The following is a 15,324-nucleotide window of genomic DNA, read 5'->3' as shown; positions in this document are numbered from 1 at the left end:
TAGCCTTCAAAATTTGGTTTAGATTATCCCTAAATAAAACCTTCCCCCCTACGATTTTTATACCCAAAGAAGATGGAATTCAGTTTTCATTATATAGCCTTAAGTCACAACAACAGATGCTCCAAGACACTTTATATTGTAAAGATCCTACAATAATACAAAGAAAACAGAGAAAGCCCCGACAATTAGATGACGCCCTGTGAGCAAGCACTTTGGTAGGGAGCCCAACAAGGGACATTGGAGGAAAGAAAATTGAAAAAAAAAGTACGTCTTGTTTTCCCCCAATCTCCATTACCTTGCTCCGTACTTTGGCAACAGTGGGAAGGAAAAACTCCCTTTTAACAGGAGGAAACCTCCAACAGAACCAGACTGAGGGAGGGGCGGACACAGGGCATCTGCCACAACCAGTTGAGCTGAGGTAAGTAAGTCAGGACAGGTGTTAAGGTTTAAACCAGAACTAGAACCAACAAAGGTGACTAAAATCGCAGCCCTTACTTTCTTCCAGAGAGATGAAGGCCTAGAGAGGAGGAGTCAACCTGTGTTTATATACTGCAGGTGTGTGGATAGGTGATGGACAGGGCTGGACTGGGACAAAAAATCGGCCCGGGCATTTTGACTAGAGACCGGCCCACCAAAAATGTGACGTCATTCAGGGGTAAAACCGCAAAGGATTCTGGGAACTTGTGGCAAGAGGTACTAGCACATGCAGGCTTTCAATTGAACTCAGTTACACAGCGATAAAAAGAAACACAAAAAATGGCAAGAAGCTGTAACTGCAATAGCCGGTGTTGTGCCAAAAAGTGATTGCTCATATTTAAATTGCTATAAGAAACTTGTTGGGCTATAATATGTGAAACATAGGTCAAATGCATCCCTCATGGATGACATAAAGTCATCTCTCCATCTCTCTCTCCTGCTCTTTTATTTCTCTCTCTTGCTCCATCTCTCTCTGCTGCTCTTCTGTCTCCTCTGTCACAGACTTCTCCACTTTTGATGATAGATCAGCCTGGTGCAACATGTAAGGATTGGCACAATTTGTTAAGATTTTGAGGAGTTTGAGAAACTAACCTTAAGCATAAAATAAAATTTACTATCAGTAACTTCATAGCACCCGCCCAGCAGTATATAAACTCCGTCATGCTAGCTAGGCAGTACCAGTGACTGTAAAAAGTCAGCACAACGAAAACAAACTACAACTAAACCTGGTTTATATCTGACACAGATAGACAGCAGGGCCCTATTTCAGGAAGCCGGTTTAGAGCAAAATCTGAGTAAGTATACCCTGAGTTAACGAAAACTCTGGGTTTTCGGTTTCACAAAGCGAGTTTAGATTAATTCTGAGCGAGTTACTATGACAACACACTCCGTGAAGCTAACCTGCCCCCTAGCAGGTTTACTTCAACTAACCCTAACTTTCTCCGCCTCTTTGTCGGAAACCTGACTGTAGGAAGTGTCAGACATGGCGTGCCCCTTCCTTGAAGAGCCAGTAGATGTTGAAGCCCAAATTCTCCGCAGAGCTCTCCGCCGGGAGAGAGTGATTAGAGCGCGTTTGGACATTTTATCATTTCCTGATGATTTCCTGTGTGAACGTTACCGTTTTTCAGCACAATCTATAATTTATTTGAATAACATCCTCAGGCCTAATATTGCTCATGTGACACATCGCGGACATTCTCTCAGTTCTGTACATATTATTTGTATTGCACTTCGGTTTTTTGCAAACGGGAGCTTTCTGTATAATATTGGTGACGCTGAGCACGTTTCCAAGTCTGTCGGGCAGTCAGGAATGTTACAGTTGCACTGAAACGTCTCCTGTACACGTTTGTGGTGTTCCCCGGTCATAGACCCACAAGATTCATCAAAGAGGGATGCCACAAAATTGCAGGTATCAGGATGAACGAAACTTAATTCATGATGTGGTGATATTTGAACTACTACTTAAATTTTACATTTATTTTCATGGTTCCCAGGCGTGATTGGCTGTATAGATGGCACTCACATTCCAATCATTGCTCCTTCAGTAAATGAAGGAGACTATGTGAACAGGAAGTCTTTCCACAGCATTAATGTACAGGTACATAGTTCCCTGTAGCATTTCAAACTAACAGATTATTTCATTATAGTAATGGATGCTAATTTGTGTTCTCTGCACTGTGAAGATCATATGTGATGCTGCCAACATTATCACAAATGTGGAAGCCAACTGCTCAGCCTCTGTGAGTGGTGGTGGTGGAGGACCCCCACCTGTTTTTCAGGCCTCCGCTTTTTTTCTGTTGGCTATAACGGGTCACATTTGAGCATACAGAGTAAGCAAATATGTACTTGTAATGTGCTCAGATAATTTCAATAAGTGCTTACAGAGGGGAAATTAATGTAGCCTCTAACTGCAATTGATTTATATAGGACAAACAGACCAAGCACTATGGCTCATAATACAATTACACCTTACCTGTTTGGACTATATTTTTATATTTCATTTTTACTTGCTGCCAGGAACGTTTGGGGCCTGTTGGGTTGCACCTGCGCTCACATCACATGACAAAATAAAATGTATGAAATAAAAAATAAAATAAAATATAATAAAATAACGTGTTACATGGGTGGAAATCCCTAGATCAATGTTTAAATTAACACTCATGCATTGACTCTGTCGGCCATGTTTTGCCATGCATGCTCCCTTTCTTTTGCAGCTGAGGCTGTGTTACTTTTTTTCCGCAAAATTTGCATGTTATAGCCCACCCCCGTGACATCACGCTCCAAAGCCCTATACTGCCATCAGAATTTCGGCCTCAAGCGCTGTAAAATTGACCGCGCCTTCTTTCCCTCCGTCTCCATGGTGACTCGCTTAATCTGTGCTCCACTAATCAGGGCTTTATGTATCCTCGTGCGCGCGCTTAACTTGGGGTTAAAGCAACTCCGCGTTGATTGAACTAATTGTTATCAGCCTTTCTGAAACCGAATATTCCGAGTTGGACAGTTCGGGGTTACTCAACCCTGAGTATCGTTTTTCACTCTGAGTTTTCTAAACCGGCTTCCTGAAATAGGGCCCTGGTCATAACTTCTTACCTGAAGTTCAGTTCCTCTGCCACTATGACCGGTGGACGCCTCGGGTCTCTCCTCCTCTTGCCTCCCCTTTCCCTTATCCACCTGCTGGCCTCTTGGTGATGTTGCTAAATCTGTGGAAGCTATGCCATAGCTACCGCCAAACAATTCAGTTATTTTTACACATTTGGCAGCGTCTGCCTGAAGGGCTTGTTTCTTTTTGGCCCTAATTTTTTCTGCACCTCCTTTCCTTTTTTTGTTCTCCATTTTCTTTAGTTCGTCTATAAGATTGCTAAACAAGGGCGAGGGTGCATCCGACCTCCTCGGCTGTAATTGGTCCAGCCCAGAGTCGATCATGACTAATTGGCCAATCCAACACCTTTCATTATTTATACCCTTCCAAAAAATAATCGATCGGCCCATAAAAACAAAAAATCGCCAGCGGCCCACCGGGCAAATGCCCGGTATGCCCGATGGCCAGTCCAGCTATGGTGATGGAGCACAGGTGTCTGGAATCCACGACGAAATGTAAGAGAGGTCCTGTATCTCTGAGGGTTGGTAGATGTCAGAGCCAGTTTGGGAGAGCATGTGGATGTGATTGTACAAAGAATAAAAATAAATAAACATTGAAATAAAAAAGGCGGAAGTGGTTTCGGGAATACAGCAGCGATCATTTTAACGAATTTAAAAAATGCATTTATTTCCTTATTTATTTCCCTTCTTGTTTTTCCCCATAAAACACTAGTATTCCGGGTTAGGGTTGTTAGGGTTAACCCTAACCCTGGCTGTTAAGGCTTTACGTCGGGGCATACGTTTACAAACGCCAGGCAGCTGTTAGAATGGGTTATTAAACAACAACAGAAGGGTGCAAGTTTGTAGAAGAGCTGGTTGTGGTGGTTGAAGGCGAGTCCATCAGGAGACCGCTTGATTTAAAGTCCCCGTTGCTGCTGGCTTCATGCCAGGAGTCAAAATGGCGGATGCTGGGAAAGTTGCTCAGCTTGCACAGAACACTCACAGAAGGGTATTTTGAGGTAGTTAAAATCGATAAAGATGTAAAAGTGGAGTTATGTATAATGTTATGGCCACTTCTGTGTGAAATGAAGTGAAAACCAGAATAAAGATCTTTAACTCGGGAGATGTATGTTGTTTTGAGCAAACGCGTTGGAGTAGCTAGCTAGCGCCCCCTAAAAACCCAGGAGTCCCGAGAGCGGTCGTTCCCAGATTATATCAGCTTTGTGGTTCACGCCCATTCGTGCTCCTCAGCTGTGGCGGGTCCTAAGAAAGTGAAAGTATTTTTTTTCTTGTCGTTTTCTTCTGCGCACAATGCTGCCGTGAACGCCGCAATCTCCTCTTCGTGGAAAAGAAAGGTGCTGTAGCTTCTTCGGTGAGTTTGGCTCGCTTGTTAATACGTAAATTAATACGTAAACGAACGAGTCAGTATAATGCAAGATGAAGCTGAGTCAACAGTCCCGTCTTGCAGTTCAGCTGGATGAGGTTTTTGCCAAACACCGGTGTTTTTACTTTCGATTTCTCATTCTGGGTTAAAGCAGCTGATGGTGTTTTTTTTCCCCCTAGGGGGTCGATTTTAGTTAAAGTTCATTTCTATGTGTTCAAACGATGGTTAGGTTTCCTTATTGTTTTTTTGTTTTGTTTTGTTTTTTTAACTTTTCAGCTATTCGCGCTACATTGAGGGCACTTCCGAAACAAGAACTTATATCACTGAGCATGCGCAATGCTACACGGGTATTTACAGTGACTGTTGATATGCAGATCAATAATACAGTAAATAATTATCAGGCAACAGGTAAAATAAGCGTTTGATTTGCTGCTGAGTGAGAGTAACTTCTAAAAAATGAATTTATTTTTAGCAAGCAGAACAAAATGCAACAAAAAAACACGAGAAAGTGCGAGCCATACAACATATCTTCATCTGAAACACCGATTCCAACGATGTATTGGCCCCGTTACTGTTTTTACTTTGAAATGTTTATATGATTTCACTTCAGCTTGTTTTTCCGTGTTTTTCACATGAGTGTTGATATGCAGTTAAGCCTGCAGTTATCACACTAAACTCCAAATAGTGCTCTGTGAAACAGCATCTCCGATGCTTAAATTATGATATTTTTCTTTCTTCTTCTTTTACTGCTCCCTTTAGAGGTCGCCACAGGGGGTTATCTGCCCCCATCACCTCATGCCTAGCTTCTTTCTTTGTCTCACCAACCTCCTGTATGTCCTTCCTCACAAGAATCCTCTCTGAGCTGTCCCTCTGGTGTATTAAGTGTAAATCTTAGCATCTTATTAAACCATTTGTTTCCACATAAAGGGGACAAATGTTTTAGGTGAACATTTTGCATTCTACCTATCAATATCTTACAAGCTCTAAAGTTGATAGAAGTTGAAACTGGTCACCTACCTGCCTTTTTCAGTCCCCGTGACTTCATAAGTACAGGGAAATGCACATATCAAGGCCTGAAAAATACATTTAATCTTTGTCAACAACAAAAACTCTAAATGTAACAGTTTTTGCTCTCTACAATTATTTATAAAACCAACACTAAGTCTAAGGGGATATATTAAACTGTTGTAGAGAACATCTGAACACCTAATTGGTTCTCGATTTTAAAGCTACATAATGTAAAAATATAGTCATAGTAGAAAAATTTCATTGGCACTGAAGAAGGCTAGAGGCTAGAAGATAAGTCTGGTATGAAAATCCAGGTAGAGGGGAGACGTTTAGTATGATCTACCTTGTTTGGAGCCACCTGTCCCACATGGTGATATGACTCCTGAAAGTTTACCCAAAATGTTCTGTTTAAAAATGTATCAGGTGAATTATCAGAGCACACATCAAACATTCAGGGTACCAAAGGTTTTGACTACGTGAACTGTCTTTAGTGCTTGAGGTGAATGTCAATCAGCTGATTGCCATCCAAAGAGATTCCTCAATACTAAAAGCTGAATGGCAGTCCAAGAGTTTTAGTCTCATGTGGTGTTAAATTAAAAAATAAAGTTTAGCTTCCTTCATCTCAACCTGGAGAGATGAATCTGACTGTCCAAATGAAGTAAACTTTATCATTTGACAGCGTGCACAAGGTTCTTCACAGACATCCACATGCCTGCAAATGTTGTGTGACTGTGCAGCCTTGTGTGTAGAAGCTGTAGATTACAACAGAGCACCTGTGCAGCGACTTCAGAGTGAAACAGGAATGACTGCTCTGCGCCATGTCTCCAGCTGTCTGTGTCCTCAACATTGGATCATTCAATTTCTAAAGACCAGGGTCACAATGATTGTTCCTCTTGGTTAGTCTTTGTTACAAACATTAAACTGGGCCTGTTTTGTTATTGAAAGCATGACGTATCCCACTTATTGATGCTCAGGCTGGTAATAAAAAAAGCATTCTGATCAAAAATGTGATTGTGGCACTGGCATTGAGTGTAAAATTGATTTGGTTGGGTTTTTATGGCCTAAATGTGTTTTTAACCTTCTGTGTTTTTAACCTTCAGGTGGGAGACACTGACTGAGTTTTTGTGGACTGACTTTGCAGTAAAATGTTTCTCACTGACTTTTCATCTTTTCAGGAGCATCTGCCATTGTTATGGCTCTCCAAACCTGTCTCAAAGCTGCGCTGAGGAGCAAATATGAGAGCCTGGATGAAGCCTTTTCCAAAAGCTCAATACTTCCTTCGAGGCTCTGCTATCAGGACATCAGGTACAACTACACAGAGCCTGAATTCTTCCAGCATGAGTACAGACGCCTGGATAGGAGCTTCTTTTTTCCAGACGCTCCACTTGCAGACATTTTATCGTGCAAATGTCAACATAACAGAAATAGAACAGTCATCACTATAGGAGTGAGCGGAGTCGGAAAAACCACAATGGTGCAGAGCTGTGCTCTTGATTGGGCCAAGGACAAGGGGTACCACAGCATCAGCTTCCTGTTTCCTCTCACCTTCTGGGAATTGAATCTGCTGAAAGATAGACTGAGCCTGATTGAGCTTCTCCAGACATTTTACCCTGAACTGAAGGAGCTTGATGCATCTGTCCTAAATGAAGACGGGGTGTGGTTCATTCTCGATGGACTAGACGAGTTTCAAATCCAGCTCAACTTTGACTGTCCAGCTGTGAGTGATGTTTCTGAAGCATCAACTGTAGACAGTCTTGTCACTAACCTAATCAGGGGAAATTTACTCCCAAGAGCTCATATATGGGTAACGTCTCGAATTTCAGACGAGTATCAAATACCTCCCTTTTATTTGCTGAAAAAAACGGAGCTGCGGGGATTCAGCGATGAAGAGAAGGAGCAGCACTTCCGAATGGTCATCGGTGATGATGATCTTGTCAACAAAGCCATCAATCACGTGAGAATATTGAGGAGCCTGGACTCCCTGTGTCAGATACCTCCAATCTGCACCATTATGGCAAGTGCTTTAAAGGATCACGTAAAAGGGCAAAAGGGTTTTAAATTGCATCCCTTGAGTCTAACTGAGATTTACAATCTGGGTTTCGGTGCGCTGGAAGCTAAACACTTGCCTATCTTTACCAAGCTGAAGAAGGTGGCGCTGCTTCGGATGGGAGTGCAGAACGTCATGTATGAGGATGACCTTTCAGGAAATGGGATAAGTGTCGAGGAAGCTTTATCTTTCGTAGAAACATTCCCGCTTGTTTTGAGAACGGAGACGGGACTGAACGGTACCACTGTGTTTCGCTTTGGCCACTTGAGTGTTCAAGAGTTCCTGGCTGCGTCTTACAAACTGGAGGACATCAAAGCTCAAAAAATGAATTTAAGCTCCTGTATTCAGCATCAAGTGGATGAAGTGCTGGAGAATAATGAGGGAGTCTCTGATCTCCTACTTCGTTTCATGTTTGGCCTCATTAAGGAGCGCATGCTGTTGCCACCCAAAGATTTGCTCTTTGGCTATGTCAAGAAGAAGATCCTGAGCAAGATATCGTCCTACAGCACCGTCATCCTGTTTCACTGCCTGCGGGAGTACGACAGTCAGGCGTTGCAGGAGGAGGTTAGGTTCTTTCAGAGGTATGGCGTTTCTCAGATCCCAGGGTTCTCACTGATGCACTGGAGAGACTTGATGCAGAGGATCAGAGCTTTTGAAGGGATTCGAGAGACTTTTGAGATGGAGGTGTCAGTGAGATGTGATGACAAACTCATCAAGAATATTCCAGCTATTTTCAAATCCAGGAAAGCCATGTAAGTTTGTACTTACTGCATTCACTGAATTTTATCCATACGCCTATTTTCTTAACCACTTATCCAGGCCATGTTGGATCCAAGTTGTTATAGGGCGAGAGGCAGTGTTCACAATCACAGGGCAGTATGTACAGATGCTACACACATATTCGTACATTTAAATGAACTGAAATGTTTTATCTCACATCATATGACAAAACTGTGTTCCTTCAGGTAATGCAGGACTTTTGTTAAACCCCTTGAATTAAAGCTGTAAGTCAGTGTGTCAGGGGTTCGATTTAAAACCCACTGTGATTGTGCACAGAGCTGTAACTGCAAAATTATTTCATTGTCTACATACTTAAACATTTGCCTGGACATACAATATTTCCCTCTTTGCCAGATGTCATTAACTTCTACCTCTTTGCAGGCTGAAATTCTCCAACCTGACTGACAAGAGCTGCCCAGCGTTGGCAGCAGTCTTAAGCTCAAAGGAGTCATTCCTGAGGGAGCTGGATCTGGGGTACAACAGCTTCAGCACCAGTGGAGTCCAGGAACTTGCAGAGGGCCTGAACAGTATGACTTGCAGGCTGAAAATACTTCGGCTGCAAGGCTGTGGACTGACCGCAGAGACCTGTCAGTATTTGAGCCAATGCCTGATGCAACACCAAATACTGCAAGAGCTGGATCTTAGCAGCAATGGAATAGGAGATCGGGGGCTGAAGCTGCTGTCGCATGGTTTGGGAAGTTCTAGTTGCCGGCTGCAGACATTAAAGTAAGTGTTCAGATGGTAAAGCGTTGTTTCTCTATCAAGACCCCCTAACGCTTTTCTGACTTAATTTTGTTGATTAATTTTAAACCCCAATGACATTCTCAAAAAAAGTTTTTTTTTTTTCTTTTGCATAAAGTAAACCCTCAAATACTTCATCATTCATAAAGCCGATAGTTACTCTGTCCCCACAGACCACTTATAAGTCAGGAAAAATCACAAATACTCCAAAGTGAAAAAGGAATTGGGGGGGGAGAAGCTATGGTATAATGGGTTATGTTCCACATAAGAGATCACCACCTAGTGAGCAATCAACTCAAAGATTAATAGGATCTAAAGTGTTTGTCTCTCCCTGATGAGCATTGGTACAGTTTACATGGAGGCGAAGAAGACTTACCGTTTTATTTCTGGGTTTTTTCTATTTATTCTTTACCACGTCTCAGGCTGTTAAATGCCACCAGGACTGCAGCTGAAAGAACGACACTACCTGTCTTACTGTTTCTGCCTGGCAGCTGATTTACCTGTCCATTAACACCATTGATGCTACCAGATCTTTGGCTCTTTCATGTGAACATGACCTTACCTACACTGATAACCCTGAGTTGCCTAAGTGAGCTGATAACCACATTCATGTATTTGCTTAGCCTGATTTATGATGTTAGGATAAGTGAAGCCAAATAATGGAAGCTATCCAGGATACGTTGAATTTGCTTCATAGTGCAGGTCATAGGTCTCGCTGACAAACACGCCCAGTGAGACAAAAAATTGACGACATAAATGAGCATCACAATACGCTCTAATTCAAATCACACCAACAGACAGAAACAATCTCATCATCAGACTGTTGAATCATGAATTAATGAGGAAATGAGGTAAAAACTGTGTTTGCTGAGCTCTTCGATCCGTCCGTCGTCAGTCCCCGAGATCATCTGCAAATCAGTCAGGCCAGGTTTTAAATTTCAACAAATTTTGCAAAAAATTCCAAATCAGTGTTTTTACTTTTAGTTTCAGTTATTGGGTGTAAAAGACCGATTTGTATTATTGTAAAGCTAAATTTGTGGCATCTTTAAATAAAATAAAAATGTAAATAAATTAAAAGGGTTGTATGGATCTGGATACCTGTGTATTTATGTTGTATGTTTATCTTGATATTAACATTTTTAAAACATTAATAATATGTTACTGAGGAAAAAACCCCAAAAGAAATCAAGCAGTTCGAATACTTTAAGGAGTGATAGTGTAAATGCTGCACCTTTTACTCACAGCTGTGCACATACAATATTAAAATGACACTGATAAAACCATTCCTCACAGATGAAATTATGTTGTGTATTTATCGTCTGTATTTCTTACTCATAGGTTGTCACAGTGTGACATTAAAGAGGCTGGCTGCTATGATCTGGGCTCAGCTCTGCTGATAAACCCTCCTTTTCTCAGTGTGTTGGATCTAAGCATCAATTGGATTGGAGACGAGGGGGCCAATGAGATATTTAACAATTTTGACATATCGTATCTAAAAAAGTTGGAGTAAGTATGGCTTAATCTACAGAAAGTCCTTTTTCCAGTAACATACCAAAGCATATAAAAGTTGGGTTCATAGATAGACACGTTTGATTTATGGGATAAATGTAGGCTTTAAGTGTGGTTAGTCTTGATTTAGTGAGTTGATCACAAATATCACATTAACTCGAGGGAAATTTAAGCCATTTTTATACACAGTCCCCTCTTTTTTTTGTGTCTTTTTTTGTGCGCCAAAGCGGATCGTTTACGCCTAGTCAGCCCCCATAGACTACCATGTTAAAAAGAACCGCTTTAAAGCAGAAACAACCATGTTTACAACCTTCTAACAAAAATATCTTTTGGCTTCTGTGGACAGTTGGAGTTTGGAGGAATTTATGCCGCTAAGGTTTAGTGGCTACTTTGACAGATGTAACTGTAGCTACTAACTGCAGTCACTGAACTGGATTTCTCCAGTGTTTTGATGCCTTTTATGAGCTTTTAATACAATTATCTGACAAATAATATGGCAGGAACTAGTGTATATATTGTGATCATACGGTTTATTATTCCACTTTGTTAACAAAGCTTTAGCCGCTAACTTAGCATGTCACCCTCTCCAAATATGGTCACTTCCAAAAATATCATGGTACCATAATGTAGCTAATGAGGCTGCCATTTCTGCTTCCATCTTTTATTTACAGCCAATAATTAAAGCAAAAACTCTGCATGTTTAGCCCATATTTATGACTGTAACTTCATTATACTTTGCAAGAAAGCCAATTTAAAAAAGAAAGATGTCTGTCACCACAGATGTATGGATAACTGCTGCTTATCAACATAAATTGATAGATTTCACTCATATGGTCTTTCGTGTCTTTGGCAGGTTGTACTGCTGCGGCCTCACCGTGCTGAGCTGTGAAAGTATTGGGGAAGCTCTGAAGAGTGAAACGAGCACTCTGTTAGAACTCAATTTGAGCAACAACAGCTTGAAAGATGCTGGGTTTAAAATCATCTGCGAAGGCATGTATGCGTGGTGTAGTCTCCAAAAACTCAAGTAAGCATGACCTGATTACACACTGACTGAAACAAAGAGACGTTAAAAATCCTGGCAAAGATTTATTTTTAATCCATTTATTATCGATGAATATTTGGCTTAACACATTATTCATGTTTGTGGTATTTCTCCTCAGTGTTTCACGATGTGGAATCACTGGTGCAGGTTGTCAATACCTGGCAAAGGTCCTCTGTTCAATCTCGCAGCTCACCGATGGCTGGATGGGAGTTGGCGAGTGGCAGGCGGTGGAGCTGATAGACCTGGACCTCAGCATGAACCACATCGGAGACAAAGGAGTGAAAGAAATTTCACCCGGCCTAATGAATCCTTTGAGCCACCTGAAAACTCTGAAGTGAATCTTTTTTTTTTTTTTTAACCAGACTTCATAATGACAGCGTGGGCTCAGTTTGATTGAAAGAAAAGCTTGCTGTAACATAGCTTTTTGCTTCCTTTCAGCCTGAGTTACTGCAGTCTGACTGACAGCTGCTGTGCAGAACTCGCCTCTGGACTGATGTCAAAGGCGAACATTCTCAGCGAGCTCGACCTGTCTCACAACAACCTTCAAGATAAGGGAGTGAAGAAACTCTACATCGGACTCCAAAGCCCGCAGTGCAAACTTGAGAAACTGTCGTAAGTTATTAAACTTTTATACTATGTTTACAAAAACAACAACAAAAAAACCCTCTTTCTAATAAAGTTAAACGAGTCAACACATGGGCTGTATCTGCAGTGGCACATTAGATCAGTGCTTCTCAAACTTTTCACAATGAGTACCACCTCATAAAATATATGGCTGTTGAAGTGCCACCCTTATGACGGACATTAAAGTACAGTAGTATAGGCCTATTTAACACCACATACAGTTTACACGAGACAGTTTTATTTCTTATGAATGCTATTTATTTAACTGTCTGTCGCGGGGTCCTCTCCTAAACTTCTCCCGAACAAATACAGGCGTAGTCGGAAAGCATTCAGTGTGGATAATTTATTAATTTTGCCGGCCTCCCAGGTGCACAAAAAGTTATTTACAAAGAAATAGAACTGACTTAAGTCAGCACAAACAAATATCTATATACAAAACACAGTCTGCATGTTACCCTCTCTGTAACAGCTCACTGGAAAGAAAGCAAAAGCCACAGGTGGGCCCTGACCGCCTTCTCTTATACCCCATAGCCCCTCCCACTAGGCGTAATAGTCATCTCTTTATTATTATCAAACCGTCTTTCCCCCTCAGCTTATTTCCTGCTGTAGTCCTACAATACATATATGTATATACAGACATTTATGGCCACTTCCCGGCAGCCTACAGTGTTTCACAATAACACCAAACAAACCAAAAGAATAATGCAGTTCACGTGACTCTTCAAGCGCGCGCGAACCCACTATTTAAACAGGATGTGACAAGTGATAATAATAACAACTGTACTGCAATAAAACATTCACAGCAGGTGGGATATCCAGTCTTTACATAATGACCTGATGAATCCTGCTTCCAGGTCCAAACTACTCTGCATTTATTAAGGCTGTTGTGTATTTAACATGTTTTAATGCTTTGTATCTTGTTATATTTAATCTCAACAAGCCCCTAAAAACACTCAGTGATCACTGTCGGCCTCTCTCAGTTTTTATTACCACTCTTCATTTTAAAGCTCAGTTTTTAAACCCTTACGATTATCTCAGTTGTTCTCCTGACTGAAGTTTGGTTCGTTTACAGCATCCTGTGATTGCATTTGTCTCTAACCATCGGGAACCCTCACGTTAACTTTTATCGAGTGGAAAAAAGTTAGCGTTCATCCTCCAGCTTCACTGTGTTTATATTGTGCTAACCATAGCTGTGTAGCTAGCCACAACGCAGCACATCATTATATACCAGACTAGCCCGACTTCAGTAACCCTACAAACGTCACTGCTGTTTAGTTTTCTGTCTTCATTTATGTTGGAAGTGATAACAGAGCTGTACGTTTGAACTTTTGCTGAGGCGGTTAAGCTGCCGGAGTTTTGGCTTCACGACCCTACAAGGAGCTTCGGCATCCAGGCGATAGTTTCCGACTCACCCACAACATCTCCAGCGCCCCCACCGATTCTCCCGGGGGCCTCCGACACATCGATGGTGGCTGGGATCGTGGCACGGCAGCACCGCCGAAAAGGGCTGTGCTTTTTACCGTCAGTGTGACAACGCAGTGCCGCCTTTGCAGTTTTAAGGCCCAGGGAAATGAGCCCACCAGCACTCTCTAGTGGCCGTGACACTGGCGATAAGGAAAGGCTGCTCTTCATAGAGGACTCACGCTCAGGGAGACGTTTTCTGGCTGACCCCAGCTCCCAGAAGAGCCTCGGGAACTCTTGTGTTGTCTTTGCATAGCTCCACAATCGTATATTATTTAATCCTTTAAAAAAAAAGGAGTTTTCCCGCATACCACCAGAGAGAGCCCAAGTACCACGAGTGGTACGCATCCCACAGTTTGAGAAAGACTGGCTTAGAACCAGTGAAGTAAAATTCAGGTTCTCAGTTTATGTGAAAAGTCTACAAAATTAAAATTTACAAATATATGTTAAAAAATCCTCACAAATATGTTACAAAAATAAAATAAAAAAACACAAACATTTATGATGGAAAAAAATAGTTGAACAGTTTTTCGTTGTCACACTTCAGGATAAAGTTGGAAAGAATTCACATCCGCACCGGCCCTCAAGGCCTGGAGTTCCCCCACCCCTGCAATAAGTGAATCTTTTACCCATTTAACCATGTAAAGCAGGGGTGGGGAACTCCAGGCCTCGAGGGCCGGTGTCCTGCAGGTTTTAGATGTGTCCAACACAGCTGATTTAAATGGCTAAATTACCTCCTCAACCTGTCTTGAAGTTCTCCGGAGGCCTGGGAATCATTTGAGTCAGGTGTGTTGACCCAAGGTGATATCTAAAACCTGCAGGACACCAGCCCTTGAGGCCTGGAGTTCCCCACCCCTGGTGTAAAGTGAAGCAATTTTGTTCCTCGACTAATGAAAGTTTCCCTCTTGAAATTTTGCATAGTTCTTTTATAAATTTGTACTTTTTTTCCTCAAATGATTTTTTTTTCGTCTCTTTGTGGCTTTAACCTTCAGATGATATTAGCCCACTCCACTCTCCACAAATGGGCGAGACCTTAAATACTTCCACACATATGTGCTGCTAAGTTAGTGTTTTTGTAGCACAGTCGACTGTGAGCCCAGTAATGCACCCAGATGTTCAGATCTGTATTTATAACAAAACATGTTGACAAGTTGAAATATAAGTCAAATAGAATTTGCAGCTCCTCTTAATTCAAAAGACGTGCACTGGAGAGACTGTGTGTCACCGTCTCCATGAGATAAAGAGTAACAAATTTTTTGATTTGCCCTTGAATTTATGCAGTTATTGCTCAAATGACAGAAGTGATAACAAACATGTCCTGTTAATGTTTGAACACAAAATACTCGCCCAAGTTATTTGTTAATAACCAAATGATGCACCTGAGTCGAGCTCGGGTAAATGCATGTGCATGTTTGTTTGCAGACCCACACTGTCGGGGTAGACTGAGCTGTTCTGTATTTCTGTTTCTGTTCAGACTGAGGACCTGTGGCCTGACCTCGAGGAGTGTTCAGTTCCTGACCTCAGCCCTGAAGTTAAACCCGTTCTATCTGACAGAGCTGCATCTGGTGGGCAACAGGCTCGAGAACTCTGAAATCAGAGCACTCGCGGAGCTAACGAAGAACCACAAATACGCACTCAGGACAATAGAGTGAGTACCAAAGATGTGAAAAATAC

The 15,324-nt window shown here is 41.8% G+C and overlaps 1 protein-coding gene across 1 annotated transcript; it reads left to right on the top strand.

Annotated features, from left to right (window-relative positions):
- The first annotated feature begins 6,638 nt into the window (after window positions 1-6,638).
- Window positions 6,639-15,302, top strand: LOC146631253 (NACHT, LRR and PYD domains-containing protein 12-like). The gene is made up of 7 exons (XM_085356657.1): window positions 6,639-8,245; window positions 8,655-8,999; window positions 10,353-10,520; window positions 11,377-11,547; window positions 11,684-11,899; window positions 12,004-12,177; window positions 15,125-15,302. Exons 1-7 carry the CDS (start codon window positions 6,639-6,641, stop codon window positions 15,300-15,302), a joined length of 2,859 nt encoding a protein of 952 aa, XP_085212783.1.
- The last annotated feature ends 22 nt before the right edge of the window (window positions 15,303-15,324 follow it).

This window comes from Diplotaxodon limnothrissa, linkage group LG6 (assembly GCF_057381915.1).
Source record: "Diplotaxodon limnothrissa isolate DT_005_m linkage group LG6, D_limnothrissa_male_GT1.1, whole genome shotgun sequence".
In the NCBI taxonomy this organism is placed as follows: Eukaryota; Metazoa; Chordata; class Actinopteri; order Cichliformes; family Cichlidae; genus Diplotaxodon; species Diplotaxodon limnothrissa.
The sequence above is the reverse complement of the archived record's forward strand: the minus strand, read 5'-3'. Positions and strand labels throughout refer to the sequence as shown.